This window comes from Olea europaea, chromosome 21, assembly GCF_002742605.1.
Source record: "Olea europaea var. sylvestris chromosome 21, O_europaea_v1, whole genome shotgun sequence".
Taxonomy (NCBI): domain Eukaryota; kingdom Viridiplantae; phylum Streptophyta; class Magnoliopsida; order Lamiales; family Oleaceae; genus Olea; species Olea europaea.
The window spans coordinates 16494734-16513816 of NC_036257.1; the positions used below are offsets into that span (position 1 = coordinate 16494734).

General features: G+C 35.1%; 4 protein-coding genes across 5 annotated transcripts; 1 reads left to right on the forward strand and 3 right to left on the reverse strand.

The window, feature by feature from the left end:
* Positions 1 to 1263: 1263 nt before the first annotated feature.
* On the reverse strand, positions 1264 to 5344 carry LOC111370922 (cation/H(+) antiporter 15-like). Its single transcript, XM_022992827.1, has 3 exons — positions 4978 to 5344; positions 3828 to 4796; positions 1264 to 3717 (listed from the first exon to the last, which is right to left on the reverse strand). The coding sequence occupies exons 1-3, from the start codon at positions 5194 to 5196 to the stop codon at positions 2416 to 2418; spliced, it is 2490 nt and encodes an 829-aa protein (XP_022848595.1). The 5' UTR covers positions 5197 to 5344; the 3' UTR covers positions 1264 to 2415.
* Positions 5345 to 9153: 3809 nt separating this feature from the next.
* Positions 9154 to 12888, forward strand: LOC111370923 (3-oxoacyl-[acyl-carrier-protein] synthase I, chloroplastic). Of its 2 annotated transcripts, none has more exons than XM_022992828.1 (7): positions 9154 to 9740; positions 10406 to 10837; positions 10969 to 11142; positions 11724 to 11837; positions 11991 to 12092; positions 12253 to 12319; positions 12451 to 12888. In XM_022992828.1, exons 1-7 carry the CDS (start codon positions 9270 to 9272, stop codon positions 12516 to 12518), a joined length of 1428 nt encoding a protein of 475 aa, XP_022848596.1. In that variant the 5' UTR covers positions 9154 to 9269; the 3' UTR covers positions 12519 to 12888. The 2 variants fall into 2 exon arrangements, with proteins under 2 accessions (XP_022848596.1, XP_022848597.1); XM_022992829.1 differs by lacking the exon at positions 9154 to 9740 and adding an exon at positions 10222 to 10295.
* A 48-nt stretch (positions 12889 to 12936) lies between these two features.
* Positions 12937 to 14184, reverse strand: LOC111370207 (major allergen Pru ar 1-like). The gene is made up of 3 exons (XM_022991893.1): positions 14090 to 14184; positions 13941 to 14002; positions 12937 to 13789 (listed from the first exon to the last, which is right to left on the reverse strand). The coding sequence occupies exons 1-3, from the start codon at positions 14182 to 14184 to the stop codon at positions 13473 to 13475; spliced, it is 474 nt and encodes a 157-aa protein (XP_022847661.1). The 3' UTR covers positions 12937 to 13472.
* Positions 13786 to 14850, reverse strand: LOC111370924. The gene has a single exon (XM_022992830.1). It carries the CDS (start codon positions 14668 to 14670, stop codon positions 14185 to 14187), a length of 486 nt encoding a protein of 161 aa, XP_022848598.1. The 5' UTR covers positions 14671 to 14850; the 3' UTR covers positions 13786 to 14184.
* Between the last annotated feature and the right edge of the window lie 4233 nt (positions 14851 to 19083).

The following is a 19083-nucleotide window of genomic DNA, read 5'->3' on the forward strand; positions in this document are numbered from 1 at the left end:
ATCTAAAAAATTTGATTCATATTTGTATTTCTTTTTACTATACATTTAGATGGAGGTACTTAAAGTTATATCATGTGGTTCCTGTGATTAGGATGGCCTTGTTAAAGTGTGGGATTGGAGTCTTGTGTCAAGATTTATTGAGGAAGAAATTCGTGCCCGTTCTATTGACTCAGTAATAACTGGTTTTAGTGATCGAAATTTCTACTTGCTTTTACATCCATTTGGTTTTTCTGGCCCAAATTTTTGGTCTTTCATGTCCTGCTTTCATAACCGTGTTCTTGTGTTTCTATTTTGAAATGCTTGATCTGGCAGTACATAATTGCTGTTTGAATTTTTTTCCAGATCATTACATTTGATGACTATGGTATCTCTGGTCACTGTAACCACTGTGACGTGCGTCGTAGCATCCAGTAAGTTGACTCATCTGTCCTTATCTTTTGGCATGTTTGTGTTTAGCAAGGGATTGAAGTCTTGTTTTGTTGATTGCTACTATAGTTCTCATTCAAGTTCTGGAAATCTATTTGTCTGTTCTTTTTGCAGTGACAGAAATGTATTTTATTATCCTTCGATTAACAAAATTATCAGATTACTTATCAAAAGAAAAAAATGATCAGTATGGTTCTATAGTATCTACACAGTTCAATCTTGTAGTGATTCCTAAAATCCGTTGCCCTATAAAATTAGCAGTAACTGTTGCTGGTAACATCAAACTAAGAAACATAATTAATTAGGTTCTTTCTTCGTACATAATGCAGAAAGATATCGCTTGATTTTTCAGAAAGTCATCTTGAAGCTTGGGAGCTTGTAAGTTATTCTATGTCCCACTCTGTCGACATTCTGACTTCAGATGTTAGCCAGTTTGATGACTGTCAAAATACAGTACATGATATGAAAGTTTTCCTTTTGGAAGCAAGGAATCAAGAACATATGACTTCTATTTTACTTCATTTATATTTTTGGGCTCCAAAACTATGGCTATTATTTTAATCATTTTCAGGTGAGCAGAAGCATATTCAGCAAGTACAGTGGACCAGTTGATATCTGGTTATCCAAGTTAATTGCTTGATGTTTTCCAAGTAGGCAATTACATTGCTTGCTCAATGATGACCCCAATAAGACCTATGCCGCAATGGCTCAACACAGAAGCAAATGGATTTGGTTTGAATACTTAACCTAAAACCTTTTTTTATTTTTTTTATTATTAACTTAAGCAAGACTAAGGGAGAAGGTTTCATGGCCTTCTTTTTCTTTTTTCTTTTTTTATTTTGGGACAGTAGGGTGGTCTTGGTGGGGGTGCGGAGAGGGCTTAGACGAGGTTAGGATTGGGAAGAGTTAGAAAGAGAATTATACTGATAAGTTTATGTTACTGGTTTGAAATATATTGTGATTTCTTGTCATTTGTCAATTCTTATTGCTGGTTCCATAAGCTTTTCATGTCTTTTTCTTGCTATACTTATGTCAACATTCTTAAGAAGATTCAGTGAATAGGTGATTTTAAGGTTGCAGACTTGTCTAAACTTTGAAGCATCTACGAGTTGCTACCCATGTTGCATGATGATTATCTTTCAAGATAATAATTGATATTTATCTGGAGATGCTCCTCCACTTTGTTCAGTTTGTAGTGATGCACATTTGACACCTTTGACCTGCATTTCTACACACTTATACAGAATAAGATAGATCAGATTAGCAAGTGATTTGATCTCCAAAGACAAATATGTTGTTATATCTCAACTTCATTTGTGTTTTTGAGTGAATTCACTCTTTCATACATTAGATTTTACTATGCTTGTCCATTTTGTTTTGCCTGGCCAGTATTTCAATATTGTGCGTATTCAAATATCATCGGTGAATTTCTGGGTTAAGTTGTTTGTATCAATGAATCAAGTCACTCATAAGGTTCATCTAAACATAAAACTCTGTTGTAGGTCATGAACCCCAAGTTACGTTCCAGCTTCATTAGCATTTGCGCTTAACTTCAGCCTTCAGTCAGATCTCCAAGAGTAACAATCTGTTTACACCCTCTTGTGTGTGTATTTAGAACTAACTAATAACTTCTCAAGTGAGCAATAACTATATAGAATTCAGTAATATCACTGTTTGCATGTCTGTATTTATGGAGACTAGATTTTGTCAATTCCAAATATTGGAGACTGGGAGTGCAGGGTTCACTCTACGTTAAAACTTCTGACTGGGTTTTTCGACTAAAATTGCAACAGGTATTCCTAGGCGGCAGAGTAACTTACCTCTGAAGCTTAAGTTGTTTAACCTTACTAGTTCACATAATTTTTTATGAATCTTTTATAGTTGGAAGAATCAATTTATATAGATAGTGTCTTTATGAAGCGAAACGAAATTGTCTTACAAAATCTGAAGCCAACATGCACATGTTTGATTAAAAATGATGCAGAAAACCTAATCGTGTAAGGGCATTCGGTTATTTTGATCTCTTGTTGTGAAACTGGTGATGGATTCAAATCCATCGCTTCCGCTTACTGATGGCCTCAGTTCCATCTCTTGCCCATAGTCCACTGAGCTTGCAGACCTCTCTGATCCATCCCTCTTGTTTGACCTGATGTACTGTTGCACCACCAGCACCGAAAATGCAGATTCAAATTCTGATGTGACCAGAAGATCTCCAATTGGCCCCAGCTCTGGACAATCACACCAGTCGGCTAGACCTGTTGTCAAAGGTGACATAATGCCTGCCCCTTTTCCAACAATGAAAAGATCGTGATGGCGTTTATCCATTGATTTTATTGCATTAACAGTTTCTTCTTCATCATTTAACATCAATTCAACGTATGTTATTGATTTGTCATTGGCGGTTGCAATCTTGAACTTGTTCAGGTAATCCTCATCTAGCAGGTTCTCTCTCTCACTGTCAATTTGCAGAGTCATGTGGGTTTTTGCAACAGATTCTACAGGATCCAGTTCCTCTGCATCACTACTAGGGGTAAACCTTGCTACTGTTAGGCTGATATTTGAATTTTCTGCCATCCTCCAAGCATAAGACAATGCTTCCCTGTCATCAGGACCCCCAAAATACAACATGGCAATATTGCGCGCATGATCATTTGACTCCTGAAGTCCTCTATCAATCAATATACCCACAGAACAAGGTGCGTTTTCTAGTACGCCTTCATTAACACTCCGGATGGCAGGATTGATATCCTCCATTTCACCATCAAGAGTTTGTTGCTTGTGAAAGGGGATAATTATGAATGCTGAACGCTTGTCCTTTGCAACATTGCAAATATCTTCATCCATGGTGGAGTAAGCGCACCGGGCAGTGAGTGTTTGGGTGGTAACGCCGTCTGATCGTAGTTCATAGTTGTCAAAAGCACTTATAATATGATCTGCTTGTGCTTCTACGTCGCTGGGATTTCTGGGGCCCACTTTGCGGTTGCTATGGACAACCAGACTAGCAGTGGCACGTCCAATGAGTTCAACTAGTTGGAGAGCAAACACTCTTATGGGGGATCTGTTCGTGGCATTTGAAGCCCTGAGAAGGTTAATAATGGAAGGGACATGACGCGTATTGTAAATACACGCAAGGACTCGGAGCTCTTCATCTGATTTTGCCTTCTCTATTGTCCTGCGCTTATATGGTACCAAATTCTTAGATGGACGATATGTGATTGTGGCAGGCATGACAACCATCGTCATTAACAGGATTGCAATCACCATTAATGAGTACGTTTGCGTGTTTAGAGCCTGGTCAAAACAAAGATTATTACTGATTGCCGTTGGCAATGAAAGCTGGTGGCTTTCGTATTTATCCATTCATTATGGTAAATTTATCTGAATAGAGTTGGAGGAAGTACCAATTGTGTTTGTCCAGCTTCAAGGATGATCATTGCCATGGCGCCCTTGGTGTTTGTCAATACTCCAACCGCAACTGCTTCCTTGGCTGGAATGTTACTGAAGAGGGAAACGGCAAGAGCGCACAGAATCTTGGCAGTGCAGGCTAAAATTAAAACAAATGCCACCACGATCCAAGAAGTTTGGTCAGAGACGGTATCAACATTAGTTCTCAGCCCACAAACCATGAAGAACACCGGCATAAAAATTCCAGCGACAAAGTCTTCAAGCCTTTCAATCAGTGCAGCTTCAAGAACTTCACTAGGTATCACAAGTCCAAAGACGAAGGCACCAATCATGGGGTGTGTTCCACATGCATCAGTGATGACTCCAGAGAAGGCCACTCCAGTGAGCACTGAACATATATAGAACTCACTGTATCCTTGCCCTTCTGGTGTTTTCCGGATGACCCAATTGAGAAAAGGCCGGATATAATAGACACTGAGTAGTACAAAAACAATGGTACATAGCAATGACCAGTGAATGTTTCGGGGGGCGCCGGTGATGGCAAGCCCAAGCGCCAGAAAACACCATGCACAGACCTCGTTGATTAGGGCAGAGGCCATGGCAGTCTTACCAATTTCAGTGTTGATTATTTCTTGCTTTTCAAGAATTTCTGCTAGTACCGAGAAGCCGGTGACGGTAAGGGCAGCCCCCCAGAAAATGAAACCTGTTTTATTGCCTCGGAAGACGAAATATAAGGTGGAACCTAGAGAGAAAGGGATTATAGTTCCGGCTACAGCAATGTTAAGAGCCTTGGATCCGGTGCGTCGAATTGCTTTTATGTCCATTCTTAATCCCACAAGGAAGGCATGGTATACAAGGGCCAAATGTGCCATTGGCTCCAGCACTTTGTAAGTGTAACTTGGGAACATCAGCTTTCTGAATCCACTGTTTCTTCCAAATACAGAAGGTCCCAGAATTATACCACTCTACACCAACATTATTAGAATTTCGTCAATCAGCAACGGTATGTATTGTGACTTTCACATTATGTGTTTTTCCATTGATATAAATATGCATGCATTAAATAAAATAATCAGAATTCATAGGGCTAAAATGTGTATATCACGCGCACATGCACAAATACGTATCCAACAAAAACATACTTACGAGAATTTCTGCAATAATAGAAGGTTGGTTGAAGGGTTTTAGGGCGAAGACGAGAAGACGAGTAAACATGATGGCAAGGGTTATCTGAATGAAGAAGAGAGGTATAAAGGGTGTCAATGGATCAGGTCCTTCCCATACGCCATTAATCCGGTAAACTGTCTCGGCGTAACATAATATGGTCCTGTTTAGTTTATCAAGATCGAGTAGGTCTTGTGCCATTCTACCCTTTATCTATGGGTTTTTTCCACCAAAAGATACCGCCGCCACCTCCTCGTCCTCCTCCGCCTTTCAGGGTTGTGACTGCGTTACCTGACCTTCTAAGAAATCTACCCAAGCAAATGGGGAAGGAAACAATGCATGGTGGTAGAATGTCTTTTTACCATATTTTGACCATTGAATAATGAATGGTGAAAATTTGGGTGGATGATAATGAGTGGATGAAAAGAGGAAGGAAAATTCTTTTTCTTTTCTTTTTTTTTTTTTTTCTTTTTTATGTACGTACCACTCAATTTAAAAGTAATAAAGAGTTATTTTTATTTTATTTTATTTTTTTTTTGATAACCCAAGTGTCCCAGCTTAGCCAGACTAAATCCTGGACCTCTAGCCCCCGGCCCCTCAGTGACTAGTGGAGGTAAATCGCAGGTTGTGCCCTTATTGGTTCCCAGATTCCCACATGGCTTTTACTCCTTCCCCAAAGGGACCCTCTTCCATGGTTATTACATCATCAAACTGCTCCAACCCTTCCTCTGGTTATTACATCACTTGGCTGCTCCAACCAGGAATCGAACTCCCCACATTTGATTCCAGAGCCCCCCAATGTGATTGTTCCGCCAACTTGGATGTGCCCTGGGGGGCGTAATAAAGAGTTATTTTAGTCCCTCATGAGGTGGCCAAGTTGATGGAGTAGGTGCGTATGAAAACCTTTGGTCACGAGTTCGATTCTCCCTATCAACACTTTCTCGGTCAAGCTTGTCGTACAGAGCTTACCTAGTGCAATTTACCTGGTTGACGTGATTTGCAGATTAGTGCACACTTGAATGCTACCGGTTGCGAATTCTCCCGTTATAAAATAATAATAACAATAATAATAATAAATAAATAGAGAGTTATTTTAAATATGTCAACCATTTCTCATTTCATTAATACAATTAGCATCCATCACTGTTCAACTTGTTTCTAAGGCATTAACGACTTTGGTTGGTTATGCATTGCATGCTATTTGGTCCAAGTTGCATAGGAACAATCAAAACACACCTAACATGTTAGGTCGCTACATCTTAAAGCTCTTAGTGCATATTTGATATATAATATTAGTCGAGAAGGAACAATACGAAAAAAAATTAAAGCTTTTTCTTTTCTTTTTTTTTTCTCTCTTAAAATTTAATAGGGTTATACAATATGACGACATTAACACATGCTAAGAATCGAGCGACCCAACTAAATACTAAGCTCGTGTTTGGTTTGGTTAAAAAACAAGTTTTTAACGGAAAAAATTAGGAAAGTATATGAAATATATATAATATTTCACATTTTACAATAAAAATTGTAAAATTCAAAAAATACTAAGAAACTTTTGTCAATTAAAAGATGGAAAATGCTTCTTGTACATAATTATTTACATAATGTTTTACATAATGACGATGAGTCAAAATGTAAGTGCGAAAGTCATTCAGTTGATGAGATTTTGATCCAATTAAATTTCACTACATCATCTGTTGGTAAATTATTATATACATGTAGCACGGCCCTTAATAGATTGTAACCGGAATCCTTGAATGGGCTGAAACCACGGATGGAATTTTCTCACTGCATGATTCAAATTCAATCTTTTATCGACATCAAACAATTCTAAATATATGAAAACTCATATCCATTCAACTGCAATCTACCATTCGTGCCGGAATTATTTTCTACAGCCTTTTGAAATGTAAACTGCAGATATCGCGATTTGGGTGTTGAATATGAGCGGTCCGTGGGTTGATTTGTAATTTTCTTGAACCTTCAATTTGGGGATTTTGATTTTGGTCTGGAATTGTAAGAGATTTGCCTTATCTAATTAGTAAATAGGGCATGTTTGACGGAGTGATAAGTGCCATGCAATTCTCATTTTAATGTGAAAGTTGTATTTTTTTTGGTTTCATTTTTTACTTTACAAAAAAAGACAGTAAAATTGGTATAAAAAAAATCAGAAATGTAATATAAGAGTTATTATGAAAAATGATTAATACATGTAATTTCCTCAATTTTTAATAGATTTTTATAAAAGTTGATGAAATATATGATTGAACAAGTATGAATTTCGTAAAACATATAGTTAAAAATAAATTTAAGAAAAAATATTTTTTTTAAAAATGAAGGTCATAAATGATAGAAAGGCAAAATTACGAGCAGGGGCGGATGCAGACATTTTACATTAAGGGGCCACAATCAAATTTTTAAAAAAATAGACGAAATTTTTTTTATTACTTTATATGGGTTATACACTATTATACTAAAATTGGATCATTTTTAGGGATTTTTTTTTATTATTGTTACTTTTCCTCTCAATAAATTTTTTAGAAAAATAATTTAATAAATGTCCTAATAAAATTTTTGACGTCATTTGAAAAAAAAAATTAATTGATCTAAAGAAAGAGGTAACAATAATTAAAAAGAAAAAAAGAAAAAAGACACTGATTGAATTTTATATATATATATATATTTTTTTTTTTTTTCAAGATGAAAAAATAGTATAACAATTTATAACCCCTATGAATTAATAAAAATTTTATTAAGAATTTTTACGTCAAAAAAATTAAATTTGACGCCATACCACTTATAAAATTTCCTAATAAAATGACTTAAATTATATTGATAAATATTAATAAAATAATTGATTTTTTTTAAAAGACGAGTTATACGTCTCTTTTTAGCATACACGTTTGACGTATGTTTAACTATTTTCTATATTCATTTAAATCATTCGATATATTTATCATATAGTTTTCGAAATGAGTTTCGAGAGGATATAGAAAATTTATGGATATAGCTAGCGTATAACATTTGCTACGATTGACCATTTCTCACAACATTAATGACGTGAAATACTAGACTGTGAGTACTTTAAAATTATATTAAGAATGTAATAATTCAACTTCGTTTGATATTTCATAATGAGCCCAAAAATCAAGACGGCGAAAAAAAAATCAAATTGAAAAAATTGGAGGGTCAAGTGACCCTAGGGACCCCTTGGGTGATGGGTCCGCCCTTGATTAAGAGAATAAAAAATTGTGATACCATTAATGATCAACCGTTATCGTAGAGAGACAAATATCACTTCCCCATTTATCAGTCAACAACCAACAAGCAATTCCACAGTTGAATTTTTCTCAAGTAATAAAAATTAGATCACCAATATTCCTATAAAACAGAAATTTCCCTTTTAATTTTGTGATAAGAAACACATTTCTTGCCAGAAAAAAAAAGGAAGAAAAAACGAGAGAAAAATGCTCATGTTAAAGAAGTAGTAAAACTTATTTAAATCACTCCTTTTAAAAAAAAAAAAAAAAAAAAGAAGAAGAAGAAGAAGCAGAAGGAAAATTGCAACTCTATTCATGACACGTTTAGCATGGCTTGTGTTTCTTAAAAGAACTCCTTTAAAAACTTTTTTATTCAGCTAAAATACTTCTAGAAATTATACAACACATGTTCGCAAAAAACTTTTTACTTTCAGAAGTAAGTTTTGACTTTTCGAAAGCCATGTCAAAGCACCCTTAGTCGTGTTACTATACTCACTAAAATAATTGGTTCCAAGAATTATGACATACAACGAGTTCTTGAAATACACTCATCAATTTGAAAGGTAAGTAAAGCTAACTCGTGACTTACTTTCTTTAACTTTTCGAGAAACATATTGGTAAGAATTATTACTAGCTTCCCTAAGTGATATCATGCGAACAATCATGCTACATTGTGACGGAATTTTATTTTCAGACAATACTTGATAGATTTTCATTAAAAATTGGAAAAAAAAAACAACATAAAAATACTCAATCATGGATCGCCACATCAATCTATCTTTTTCCTATTTATTTTCCCTGTTCGTTTAGCATTAATCTAATGCGAAAAACCTATTTCCTTAAAAATTTTAATTATTTAGAAAAATGGTTTCAAAACCAACTTAAATTTTTAAGCATAATAAACAGAGTGTGGCAGCTCTATAACGGCACTGTACTTCAACAACCTCAACTTCCATTCACTTCCACCCCGCCCAGCCAGCATTGTTTCCATCGAAACTCCGATCTTCCACCACCATGCAAGCCACCCAACTCGCCGTCTTCCACCCCTCACCTCTCGACCCCCTCCGCAGACCTCCTTCCACCGCCGGCTCATTGTTCCCCACTTACAATGCCAAACAACCCAAGAAACACCCCTTCACCATATCCTCCTCCGCCTCTGCCTCTACAGTTTCGGCCCCCAAACGCGAGACTGATCCCAAGAAACGCGTGGTCATCACGGGTATGGGACTCGTTTCTGTATTCGGCAACGACGTAAATGCATACTATGAAAAACTGCTTGCTGGTGAGAGTGGAATCACTCTAATTGACCGCTTCGACGCATCGAAATTCCCTACTCGATTCGGGGGGCAAATTCGCGATTTCAAATCCGAGGGATACATTGATGGGAAGAACGACCGGAGGCTGGATGATTGTCTCAGATACTGCATTGTAGCTGGCAAAAAAGCTCTAGAAAACGCGGATCTTGGGGTTGGTAGACTTGACAAGGTAATTTTGAGATTTACATGATTGTTTTGTCGGATTATTGAGCTGGTCTGAGGTTTAATTGGGTTCTTGATCGTGGTTTAATGCTGAATTTTGAGTAATTATTTCGTAATTAGCAGTTTTAGATTGGTGAAAACACTTAAAGACAATAGTCAATAAATGTTTTTGGTTGCGGGGTTCTGAATTTTGAAGAATTTATCACTTAACAATTTTTTCAGTTTGCTATTTCTGAGTGTTGGTGTGAAAGGTCTTGAAATATTGTACAAGTGTCTACTAAAATCTTAGATGATGTTTGAGATGGCTAACTCTTTATTTTGTTGGTGTCCCAAGTACTAAGTGATTTCCCTCGTAGAGTCGTAGTTAACAAATTTGAACTCATTATAAAGACGCGCTCCTTGCTCTTTATAAAGTTACTCAAATCTTTGCAAAAGTGATAATTAGAACACTCTGGAATTGAAGTCATTACTGTTTGATCTGCAGATATATATTGAATTTTCATCCAGTGCTAATCTTGGAAAATTCATATTGTATATCAAGAAGTTTTTGCTGCTTCCATTGGTTAAGTTGTTAACTGTGTTGTCTTCTTCTTCCATTTTTTTTATTTTTTTTTTTACTTCTTCTGAAGATGTAATTCAATCCCTCTTAATTGCTTGGTTTTATTATTGCAGATTGATAAGGTTCGAGCTGGTGTTCTGGTTGGAACAGGAATGGGTGGTCTTACAGTTTTTTCTGATGGTGTTCAGGCTCTAATAGAAAAAGGTCACAGGAAAATAACTCCGTTTTTCATACCTTATGCTATAACAAACATGGCATCTGCTTTACTTGCAATTGATCTTGGTTTGATGGGCCCAAATTACTCGATTTCAACTGCTTGCGCTACCTCAAATTATTGCTTCTATGCGGCTGCAAATCACATCCGTCGAGGTGAGGCAGATATAATGGTCGCTGGTGGAACTGAAGCTGCCATTATTCCTATAGGATTGGGAGGTTTTGTTGCATGTAGAGCTTTGTCTCAAAGAAATGATGATCCAAAAACTGCTTCTAGGCCTTGGGACAAAGATCGAGATGGTTTTGTTATGGGTGAAGGTGCTGGAATTTTGGTAAGCTTGGCTTGTTTGTTAACAAATTATTTGAGCCAAAGAGAGGGTTGTTTCTTCAAGAGTTTACATTCGACTTTAGACTCAAATGAAAGTTAAAGTTCTTAAAAGAAATTCCTCAACATTCTTAACAGGTGATGGAAAGTTTGGATCATGCGATGAAACGAGATGCACCTATAATTGCAGAGTACTTGGGAGGTGCAGTAAATTGTGATGCTTATCATATGACTGATCCTAGAGCTGATGGACTTGGCGTCTCGTCATGCATCCAGAGCGCCCTTGAAGATGCTGGCGTGTCACCTGAGGAGGTAATTCCTTTTTAATAACATTTTATCACGCATGAGCACTTGATATTGCATTCCGTAGTACTAAACTATGCAACGTAAACCATGTATCCTGACACCCTTTATCAATGCCACTCATCTGCTCCTCTTGATTTGTTGTCTTTTTACCGGGCACGCACTCCCTGTACTCGCTACGTGTTGCATAATATACTTTTGCTTATGCACTCACCACATCCACATTTGGTTCCTCAAGCTCGAAAGAGACGGAGAACTCCTAAGAATCTAAGTTCATGTCCTGAATTAGAGCTTTCAAAGATCTTGTGGAAACCATGAAATATCCCGGGAGAACCCAAATTTAATACTAATGCTTTTATGTTTCTGATCATTGATCAATTGGATGACTGAGATAATTTATCTTGTGAACTGAGAAATCATCAAATAAGAAAATCAAACTTGGTCTTAGACATTCCACACATGCAGTACTGTAGATGAAATGCTTATTATGTTAGAGTCAGGAGTACATTTATTTTATTTCTCTAGGGTCCAAATGTATGTAAATCTCTGACACAATTAATTAGCTGGTTGGAGTCCATATTCCTTTTCAGGTTAACTACATTAATGCTCATGCAACCTCCACCATAGTAGGTGACCTAGCTGAGGTAAATGCTATTAAGAAAGTTTTCAAGAACACTTCGGAGATCAAAATGAATGCAACTAAGGTGAGCTGCCCTCCGCCACTTCTTCTCTTTCTCTGTAAAACAAATACACACCAATTTCCTTTCTTGTACTTCTGAGTGGAATATATAGCTAAAAATATTATGCAGTGACTATTTTCGGTTCATTTTTAACTTCTTACTTCTATTTTCTCCCAGTCAATGATAGGGCACTGTCTTGGAGCTGCTGGAGGTCTGGAAGCAATTGCAACAGTGAAAGCCATTATGACAGGATGGCTGCATCCAACCATAAATCAATTCGTAAGTTCAAATTCATGTTTTATGGTTGATATTTTTTTCCTGAACATGCAATTTCAGTTCAAGTACGTACAGCTCGTCAGGGCTTACAGTTTTACTTTTTAATCATTTAAACATGAATTTGATGTTCAAGATTATTAATAGATTCTAATTATTAATGCAGAACCCCGAGCCTGCTGTGGAGTTTGAGACTGTTGCAAACAAAAAACAGCAGCATGAAGTCAATGTTGGTAAGATAATTTACTTGTCCAACCACCATATCTCTTGTTCTATGTGGATATTATCAATATTAAAGCAAAATGTTGATTATAAGTCAGATCCTCAAGATTTACTTTAATTTTCTTTGTGTTATCCTATCCAGCTGTTTCAAATTCATTTGGATTTGGTGGGCACAATTCTGTCGTGGCCTTTTCTGCATTCAAGCCCTGATCCTGATCCTACTCAAAACATGTTTCTTATTGCAAGATCAATCTTACTCAAATGAGTTCCAAGTGAATCTTTGTTGAACGGCTTCTCCACCATGCTAGTTTGCTCCACCAGCATATAGAGACTCTCTATTTATTGTAGAAAAATTGAGGATAATCTTCACTATTTTTCCCCTTGATCAATAGAAACTTCAATGGCTGATGTTGGTGAATTTCGCTTCTTTTCCCAGTAGTGGATGTATATCTCTGCATGTTTACAAAACTTAGGACATTTCTTGTTTTTCATTTTTCAAAGAGTGCATTTAAATCTTTGTATAATTCAGAATTATTGGTCCTATGGGGTAAATAAGATCTATCAGTAAAGATTATATATATTTTAGATGCTCTAAAATAGCACTTAATCCTAATTATTTTTGGATTGAGTTCCCTAATCCTATTTTGCTTTTTGAATCATAAACAATTCAAATTCCATTCATTTTGCCACATAAGAAATAGAATAATTTTATTTAACACCACTGGTGCTAAAACACCAGTCTAGGTAACTATAAGTGATATACTTAATGAAAAGTAGAATTAAGTGATTCATTTGATTATACCTCTTATTTAATGCTACATTAATATTACATAAACTTGTGTTTTTAATACAATTGATGCTAAATAGCACTACTCTAAGAAATATTCCCAGCATGTTTTATTGGAAAGATGGATGGAAGAGCTGGGCTGTATTAAGAAGAAAATAAAGCCAATATTTTGGCTATTGTACAATATAGTTACATATATCAAAAATATCCTCGAATTATAAGACTTTGTTTTCTAGGCATAAGAAAGCTATCAAAAGTTACATTTATTGCTTTATCATATATTGGAAGATCCTTATTGTCAAACCAGAACAAGCCAGTGCCATACAAACAAAGGACTGATGGAGAACTTTTGAAGTCACATTTGGAAACAGGAAATCTTAAACATAGGCATCAGGGTTTTGGAGGAGATAGGCTTCCACAACCTTGTACATTCCCAACACCCTTTCCTTTCCTGTCTTGATTTCCTCTTCTTTGAGCGCGAAATCACCCTTAGTGTAGTATTTGCTTGTCACCTTATTGATTGAACCACCATTGGGTGCAGGCTCAAACTTGATCTCATACGTGATCTTTTCTAGCCCTTCTGTCAAGGCACCACCTTCAAGTAATGTGTAATTATATGTGTATGTCGTTTCATCGAGTTCATCAATATGGTATTTCACAGAGCTGAAGTTGCCACCTGCATAGAACACAGTTTCTTAGCTTTAAATATTGTCTTTTAGGTTTATTATATCTGGGAAGGACATGCTGGAGAGAGCAAATGAACTAGCCCTTCTTTCTTCCCCACCCCACCCCACCCCACCCCATCCCATCCACTGTTCTTTCTTACCTATCTCCCCTGTGACCACCTGTGTAGCTTCTGGGGTCCAAATTAAGAAGAGGAAGGGGAAATGGTGGTGAAGGACCCTTTCTGAATATAGCTATAATTGACTTTTTAGTGCAAAAGAAGGTATTTGAACTGAAAACTTTATATATAATCCTTTTTTTTTTCAGTCACCTTGACTGTAAAAAAGGGCTCTTTAAAAAAATAAAAATAAAATCCCTTATCTTTTTGTCTAACTTATTAATGCCAAGAGTGTCTGTAGTTTGCATCTAACCTTCAGCAAAGTTGATCTGCTTAATACTCCCGGCTCCTCCATTACCTTGGATGATCTGAATGCTTTTAATGGCTTGTGGCATCAGCTTTGGTATTAAGTTGTGAGAATCAACAATGGAGGCCTTAAAGATTCTTGATGGAGGGACTGGGGAAGTGTGCTCTTCTGTGAATGTGGTGATACCCATATCTGTTAAATATTGAGAAGAAAGGATTGTTAATAATTTGGGAAGAGAGCTTTTTCCTTTCTGGTGATAAATGAGAATGAGAAACACTTGATATTTATAGTCTAGAGTTAAGATATATTCTTTATTCCTCAGACCGTTTGTTTTGAGCATTGCAGATGGTAATATATTCGGAAAATTGTCCGTGTTTGCCGCCTTTATTTGAGCAGGACAAACAGAAGTTGCAGAAGTATTAAGCATATACGAAGTTGATACTTTGGGGGTTTGTAAAATTGCAACAAGATGAAGCATTGTTTCCATCACCAAAGGAAACAATTTTTTTATTTTTTTTCATTATGCTCTTCTGCTTTTGCATTAGGATTAGTCCTTTTACTATTATTACTTTTGATTACTTGAGAGTAAACTTCTCTCTGGTTCTACCCTTTACAGTTGGTTTTGTAAAGAAACATGTCAAGTTGAAGAACGTAGATGATTTTTTTACAATTCTCATCCAAGCATCTTCCAAGTAAAATTGATAAAGATGATGAGTATGGATAAATTAGGGTTCGTTTGGTTTGAGTTTCAGTTTTCAGTTTTGAATTCCTTCTTAGTTTTTTCATTTTGAGAGTGTTTTGAGTTGAACAAGAAACTGAAAAGTATGTTAGTTTGAAATTTCGGGAAATTGTTTTATGATATTTTATTCTATTACATTGACTATTTAATAAAATAGAACAAATTTATGTTAATATATTATGGGTGTGTTTGAGCCCTATTTTTTGGGCGAGATAGATTTTCTAGTGGTAATTTGTTGGAAACTGTGTGGTGGTTAAAAAAGTAGGAAATTTTTTTGATTTATGTGTAAAATTATTTTATTTGGAAAATATGTAGTTGAAAATGAGTTCAGAAAAAATAAATATTTTAAGTTTGTAAATCTTATAATATTTTTTCGCTATAAAAAGTTAAATGGAAACAAATAATATATTAAGTGAGCAAAACAAAGGAAAAAAAATTAATGACGCAGGCTAGTAGTTAAGTTTGTGCTCATTTATATATAATCTTGCAGAATTTTTATTTTTTAAGAAATTTAGAATTATATTTTAGAATTTCTCAATTTAGATTTTTATTTAAACGTCCATTTTCATGTTTTAAGTGTTTTCACGTTTTAAGTGTTTTCACTGAAAATATTCAAAACTTCAAAAATATATTTGAAGTTTTATGTTATAAATTTAATTTTGTTTTTCAAAAAATTTGAAAATTAAAAACAATTAAAAAACAACAAATCAAACGTCTTATTTCCATAATTTACATGTTTAGATCTGGACACTAGAAATGGCAACCCCAAAAAAAAAAAAAAAATAATAATAATAATAATATATATATATATATATATATATGTTTAACCCAATACCATGGGCCCCATGATTATCTGTCTAGTCAGGTAAGCGGGGCATCGAGGGTCGTTGTCCCGAAGCAAGTACAGGAAATATGATCCCATCTTGTTTAAAGTTAATTTCAAGTTTAAACTTTGTATAAAATAAAAAGAAAAAATATATCATCATTTATAAAGATAAGATGAATTGTTTTTACAAATTTAAAAAAAAAAAAAAGAGTAATAATATTCACTTATTAAAGATATAAAAAAAAAAGTAAAAAACAAAAATAAATAAATAAATAAACGAGGCAGGGGACTTGCCCTAACTCGCCCCAGCTCGCGCTATCCTCTTTAAACACGTATGGGGTGATCTATCCCATTCCATACTCATCCCGTTACATCCCCTACTAGATGACATTATTCTCGGCCCTCAAGAGACACGTACAAGAGCAGTTGGCCCAGCCCAATTGAAAAATGTGCACATCAAATCAATATAGTTCAATCCCAATTGCACTAACGAGTAGCCTAGCCTATATCCATAGTCGATGCCATGAATTTCATTTCTAACTTCAATTTCATACCCCTTAATTCAACCTAGATTCAATTTTTAATTTTTTTATTTTTTTTTATCACATTTCTCGCCACTATTCATTTGCCCATATTCAATTTCAATTTTCAAATTCTTAGTCCTATATTGTCCACTTTCCTTGATTCCAAGTTCTTCAATAGTTCAAAAAAATAATAATAAATAAATAAAAATAAAAAGTGAGAACAATTGTGACATAATATTTCATCAAACGGTATTACACATCTCAGTTTGAATAGATTCCAGCGTACTCATTGATAGTGGGATATAATTTATTTTCAATATTTATATTTTTGTGTTATAATTTATTATTTTTTTTTTTTGTTGGTTCTACAATTTGCTTATATTTGTTGCTCCAATTTTAGTATTCTCAATGACACTAATTCCAACTAAAATGAATCCGAATTTCAAGTCGACGAAACAACAATAATTGATTATTCAAGAGACAGCTAATACATGATAATAGGAGCCTGTTTGGGATTGATTTTTCCTCCAAAAAATTGATTTTTTTGACCGTTATTTCATCATTCCAACCGTCATATTTGACTCTTTTTTTTTTTTGCACAGGTGGATCGCACTTTTCTCTTAAAGGTTAAAAAATCAATTCTTAAAATCACTCCTAAACAGACTCTAGGTAATAGAGTACGGGAAAGAATAGTAGTTAAATTTTCAACTCATTTTTCTACCTTAATCTTATCCCATCAGTCACTAAATTACACATAAGCCAGAAACATTAGAAAGTTCAAAAGAACATAGCAGCCAAAGAAGCAATGGTTATGGCAACCATTGCAGCAGGAACATACAGTGCCACTCCAGCACTCTCCATTCCAGGTGCTGGTGCAGGTGCTCCAACAATTTCAGAAGCAGCCATGGCTCCATTTTCTGCAAAACCCAGGATCATGACCACAACATAAACAGTGAAAAATACAGCCATTTTTCTTCCCTCCATTCTTGAACAGATTCTTCTCAAGCGTTTCAAGAATATTTTTCTCAGAAATAAGTGATCTTAATCTGAGTATGTGAAAAGGGAGGATGCCGAAAAGGGTTCTTATAGTGAATTTGAGATGAAGAAAACTAATTCTTTTCACTCCACTATCAGTTGTACCAGGTTGGAATGCAGACTGTAGTGACAATACTCGATGAATTTTCCCATGCTCCTTTACAGGTAATTAAGTTTACTTTAGGCTTGTTTTCAGTGAATTAATTATATTTCAATGGGATATTTATAATGATGGATTGAATTAACTAACTGTTTATGTAGAATATAATCACCCTTTATTATCACAACCACCATGATACCACTAACACTGTTAATAGATAGAATATAAACGTTAAGATGCCTATAAAAAAGTTAGACGGTACAATACTAGACAGTGATAAGGCATAAGAAATGCACAAAAATCATTTATTTGGTTTTTCGTACGTTCCTTGATCCTGGTCGGGTTAGGCATTTCCTCTTCAATGGTGGACGAGCAAGGCGACAAGGATGCACATTGTGATTATTTTCTCCCCTTGCTCGACTGCGATTGAATAACGTAGAAAAAAAATGCAAAAAGATGTACTTCGTTCATGGAGAATAAGACATGTACTCGATATGAACCAAGTATAGTAAAACAAGATTAAGAATAAAGTTGTGGATTGTCAATTAAGATACCTATTACACAAACAATTACAAACATTAGTCATAGGAGTTATATACCCTTCATTCACAATCAAGTTTAAACCAAAGTGACAAGACACTTGTCAAACAAACAAATAGACACTTCTTGTATCAACTGTCTTCAATGTTATTAGTGTTGGAAAATAAGGGATAGGAGAAGAAACAACAATAAAATTATAGAAAGAAAATGAATAGAAATCACGAAATACGTCAAGAACGAATTTAAGGCTTGAACAAGGGATCGTTGTCCTCAAACTATATTTGCCCTCTCTCCAGATACTTAAGAGTGTTATGGCAAATGGTTTGAAGGATTTTAACAAGCCTTGATGTGGAAAATAACAAAGCACGAGAAATTTTCAGTCAAAACTTGATGAACACAATAAAGAAGAAATGAATATGAGTTATAGCATGGATTTGATTAATTGTGGAACAATGTATGTATTTCTTGTTTGTAATAATCTTTGTATTGATCATTCATGACCTATTTATAGGCCTTAATCAATACATCACGAAATGGTGCCAAAACAAGATGAAAAGTGACAACTTTTAATCCAAAACGGCTCCTAAGTTTCAAATTGAAAAATCAGCTAACGGCTATTTTTTAACACTATGGTACGCATAGTATAAACCGTGCGTACGCATAGTAGAAGCAAAATCAATTCTGATTTTGTCAAAGCACATTTCATGTACGCACAAAAATAAGCATGTGCGTACGCATAGGCAAAAATCAAAATTTTCATTTTTCAATTTCTTTTGATTATACCAATTCCACAATTGAGTCCAACAATTAGCCCCTGTTTGGTACGCATTTTTGGAGCCAAAAATGCATTTTTTCCGTCACATCAGCACACAATTTTTGACTTCTACACTCTAATGGGGGACCCGCGATATGATGTTTAAAATGCATTTTCATCTAAAAAATGTGCACCAAACGGACTCTTAGTCAATTTTCATTCCATTGATTTTGAACAAATATTCAACAATCCTCCACTAGTTCAAAATCAATAAGATCACATATTCAAAAAGAAGACACTTATGCATAAGGATTATATATCTTTCGATTTGAATCTAACCATAGTATAATTCAAATAAAGTAAAGTCGGAATTAGAGGTAGT

Bases quoted from the DNA above. Each gene is read 5' to 3' on its own strand.
- LOC111370924 (XM_022992830.1), bottom strand. From the start codon at position 14,670: ATGGAAACAATGCTTCATCTTGTTGCAATTTTACAAACCCCCAAAGTA.
- LOC111370922 (XM_022992827.1), bottom strand. From the start codon at position 5,196: ATGGCACAAGACCTACTCGATCTTGATAAACTAAACAGGACCATATTA. The intron at 4,797-4,977 runs GTAAGTATGTTT...ATGTTGGTGTAG, and splicing joins CTATTATTGCAGAAATTCTC to AGTGGTATAATTCTGGGACC. The intron at 3,718-3,827 runs GTACTTCCTCCA...TGTTTTGACCAG, and splicing joins AAGCTGGACAAACACAATTG to GCTCTAAACACGCAAACGTA.
- LOC111370207 (XM_022991893.1), bottom strand. From the start codon at position 14,184: ATGCAAACTACAGACACTCTTGGCATTAATAAGTTAGACAAAAAGATA. The intron at 14,003-14,089 runs GTGACTGAAAAA...AGCTATATTCAG, and splicing joins AGCCCTTTTTTACAGTCAAG to AAAGGGTCCTTCACCACCAT. The intron at 13,790-13,940 runs GTGGTCACAGGG...TTTAAAGCTAAG, and splicing joins GGACCCCAGAAGCTACACAG to AAACTGTGTTCTATGCAGGT.
- LOC111370923 (XM_022992828.1), top strand. From the start codon at position 9,270: ATGCAAGCCACCCAACTCGCCGTCTTCCACCCCTCACCTCTCGACCCC. The intron at 11,143-11,723 runs GTAATTCCTTTT...ATTCCTTTTCAG, and splicing joins CTGGCGTGTCACCTGAGGAG to GTTAACTACATTAATGCTCA. The intron at 12,320-12,450 runs GTAAGATAATTT...TATCCTATCCAG, and splicing joins GCAGCATGAAGTCAATGTTG to CTGTTTCAAATTCATTTGGA.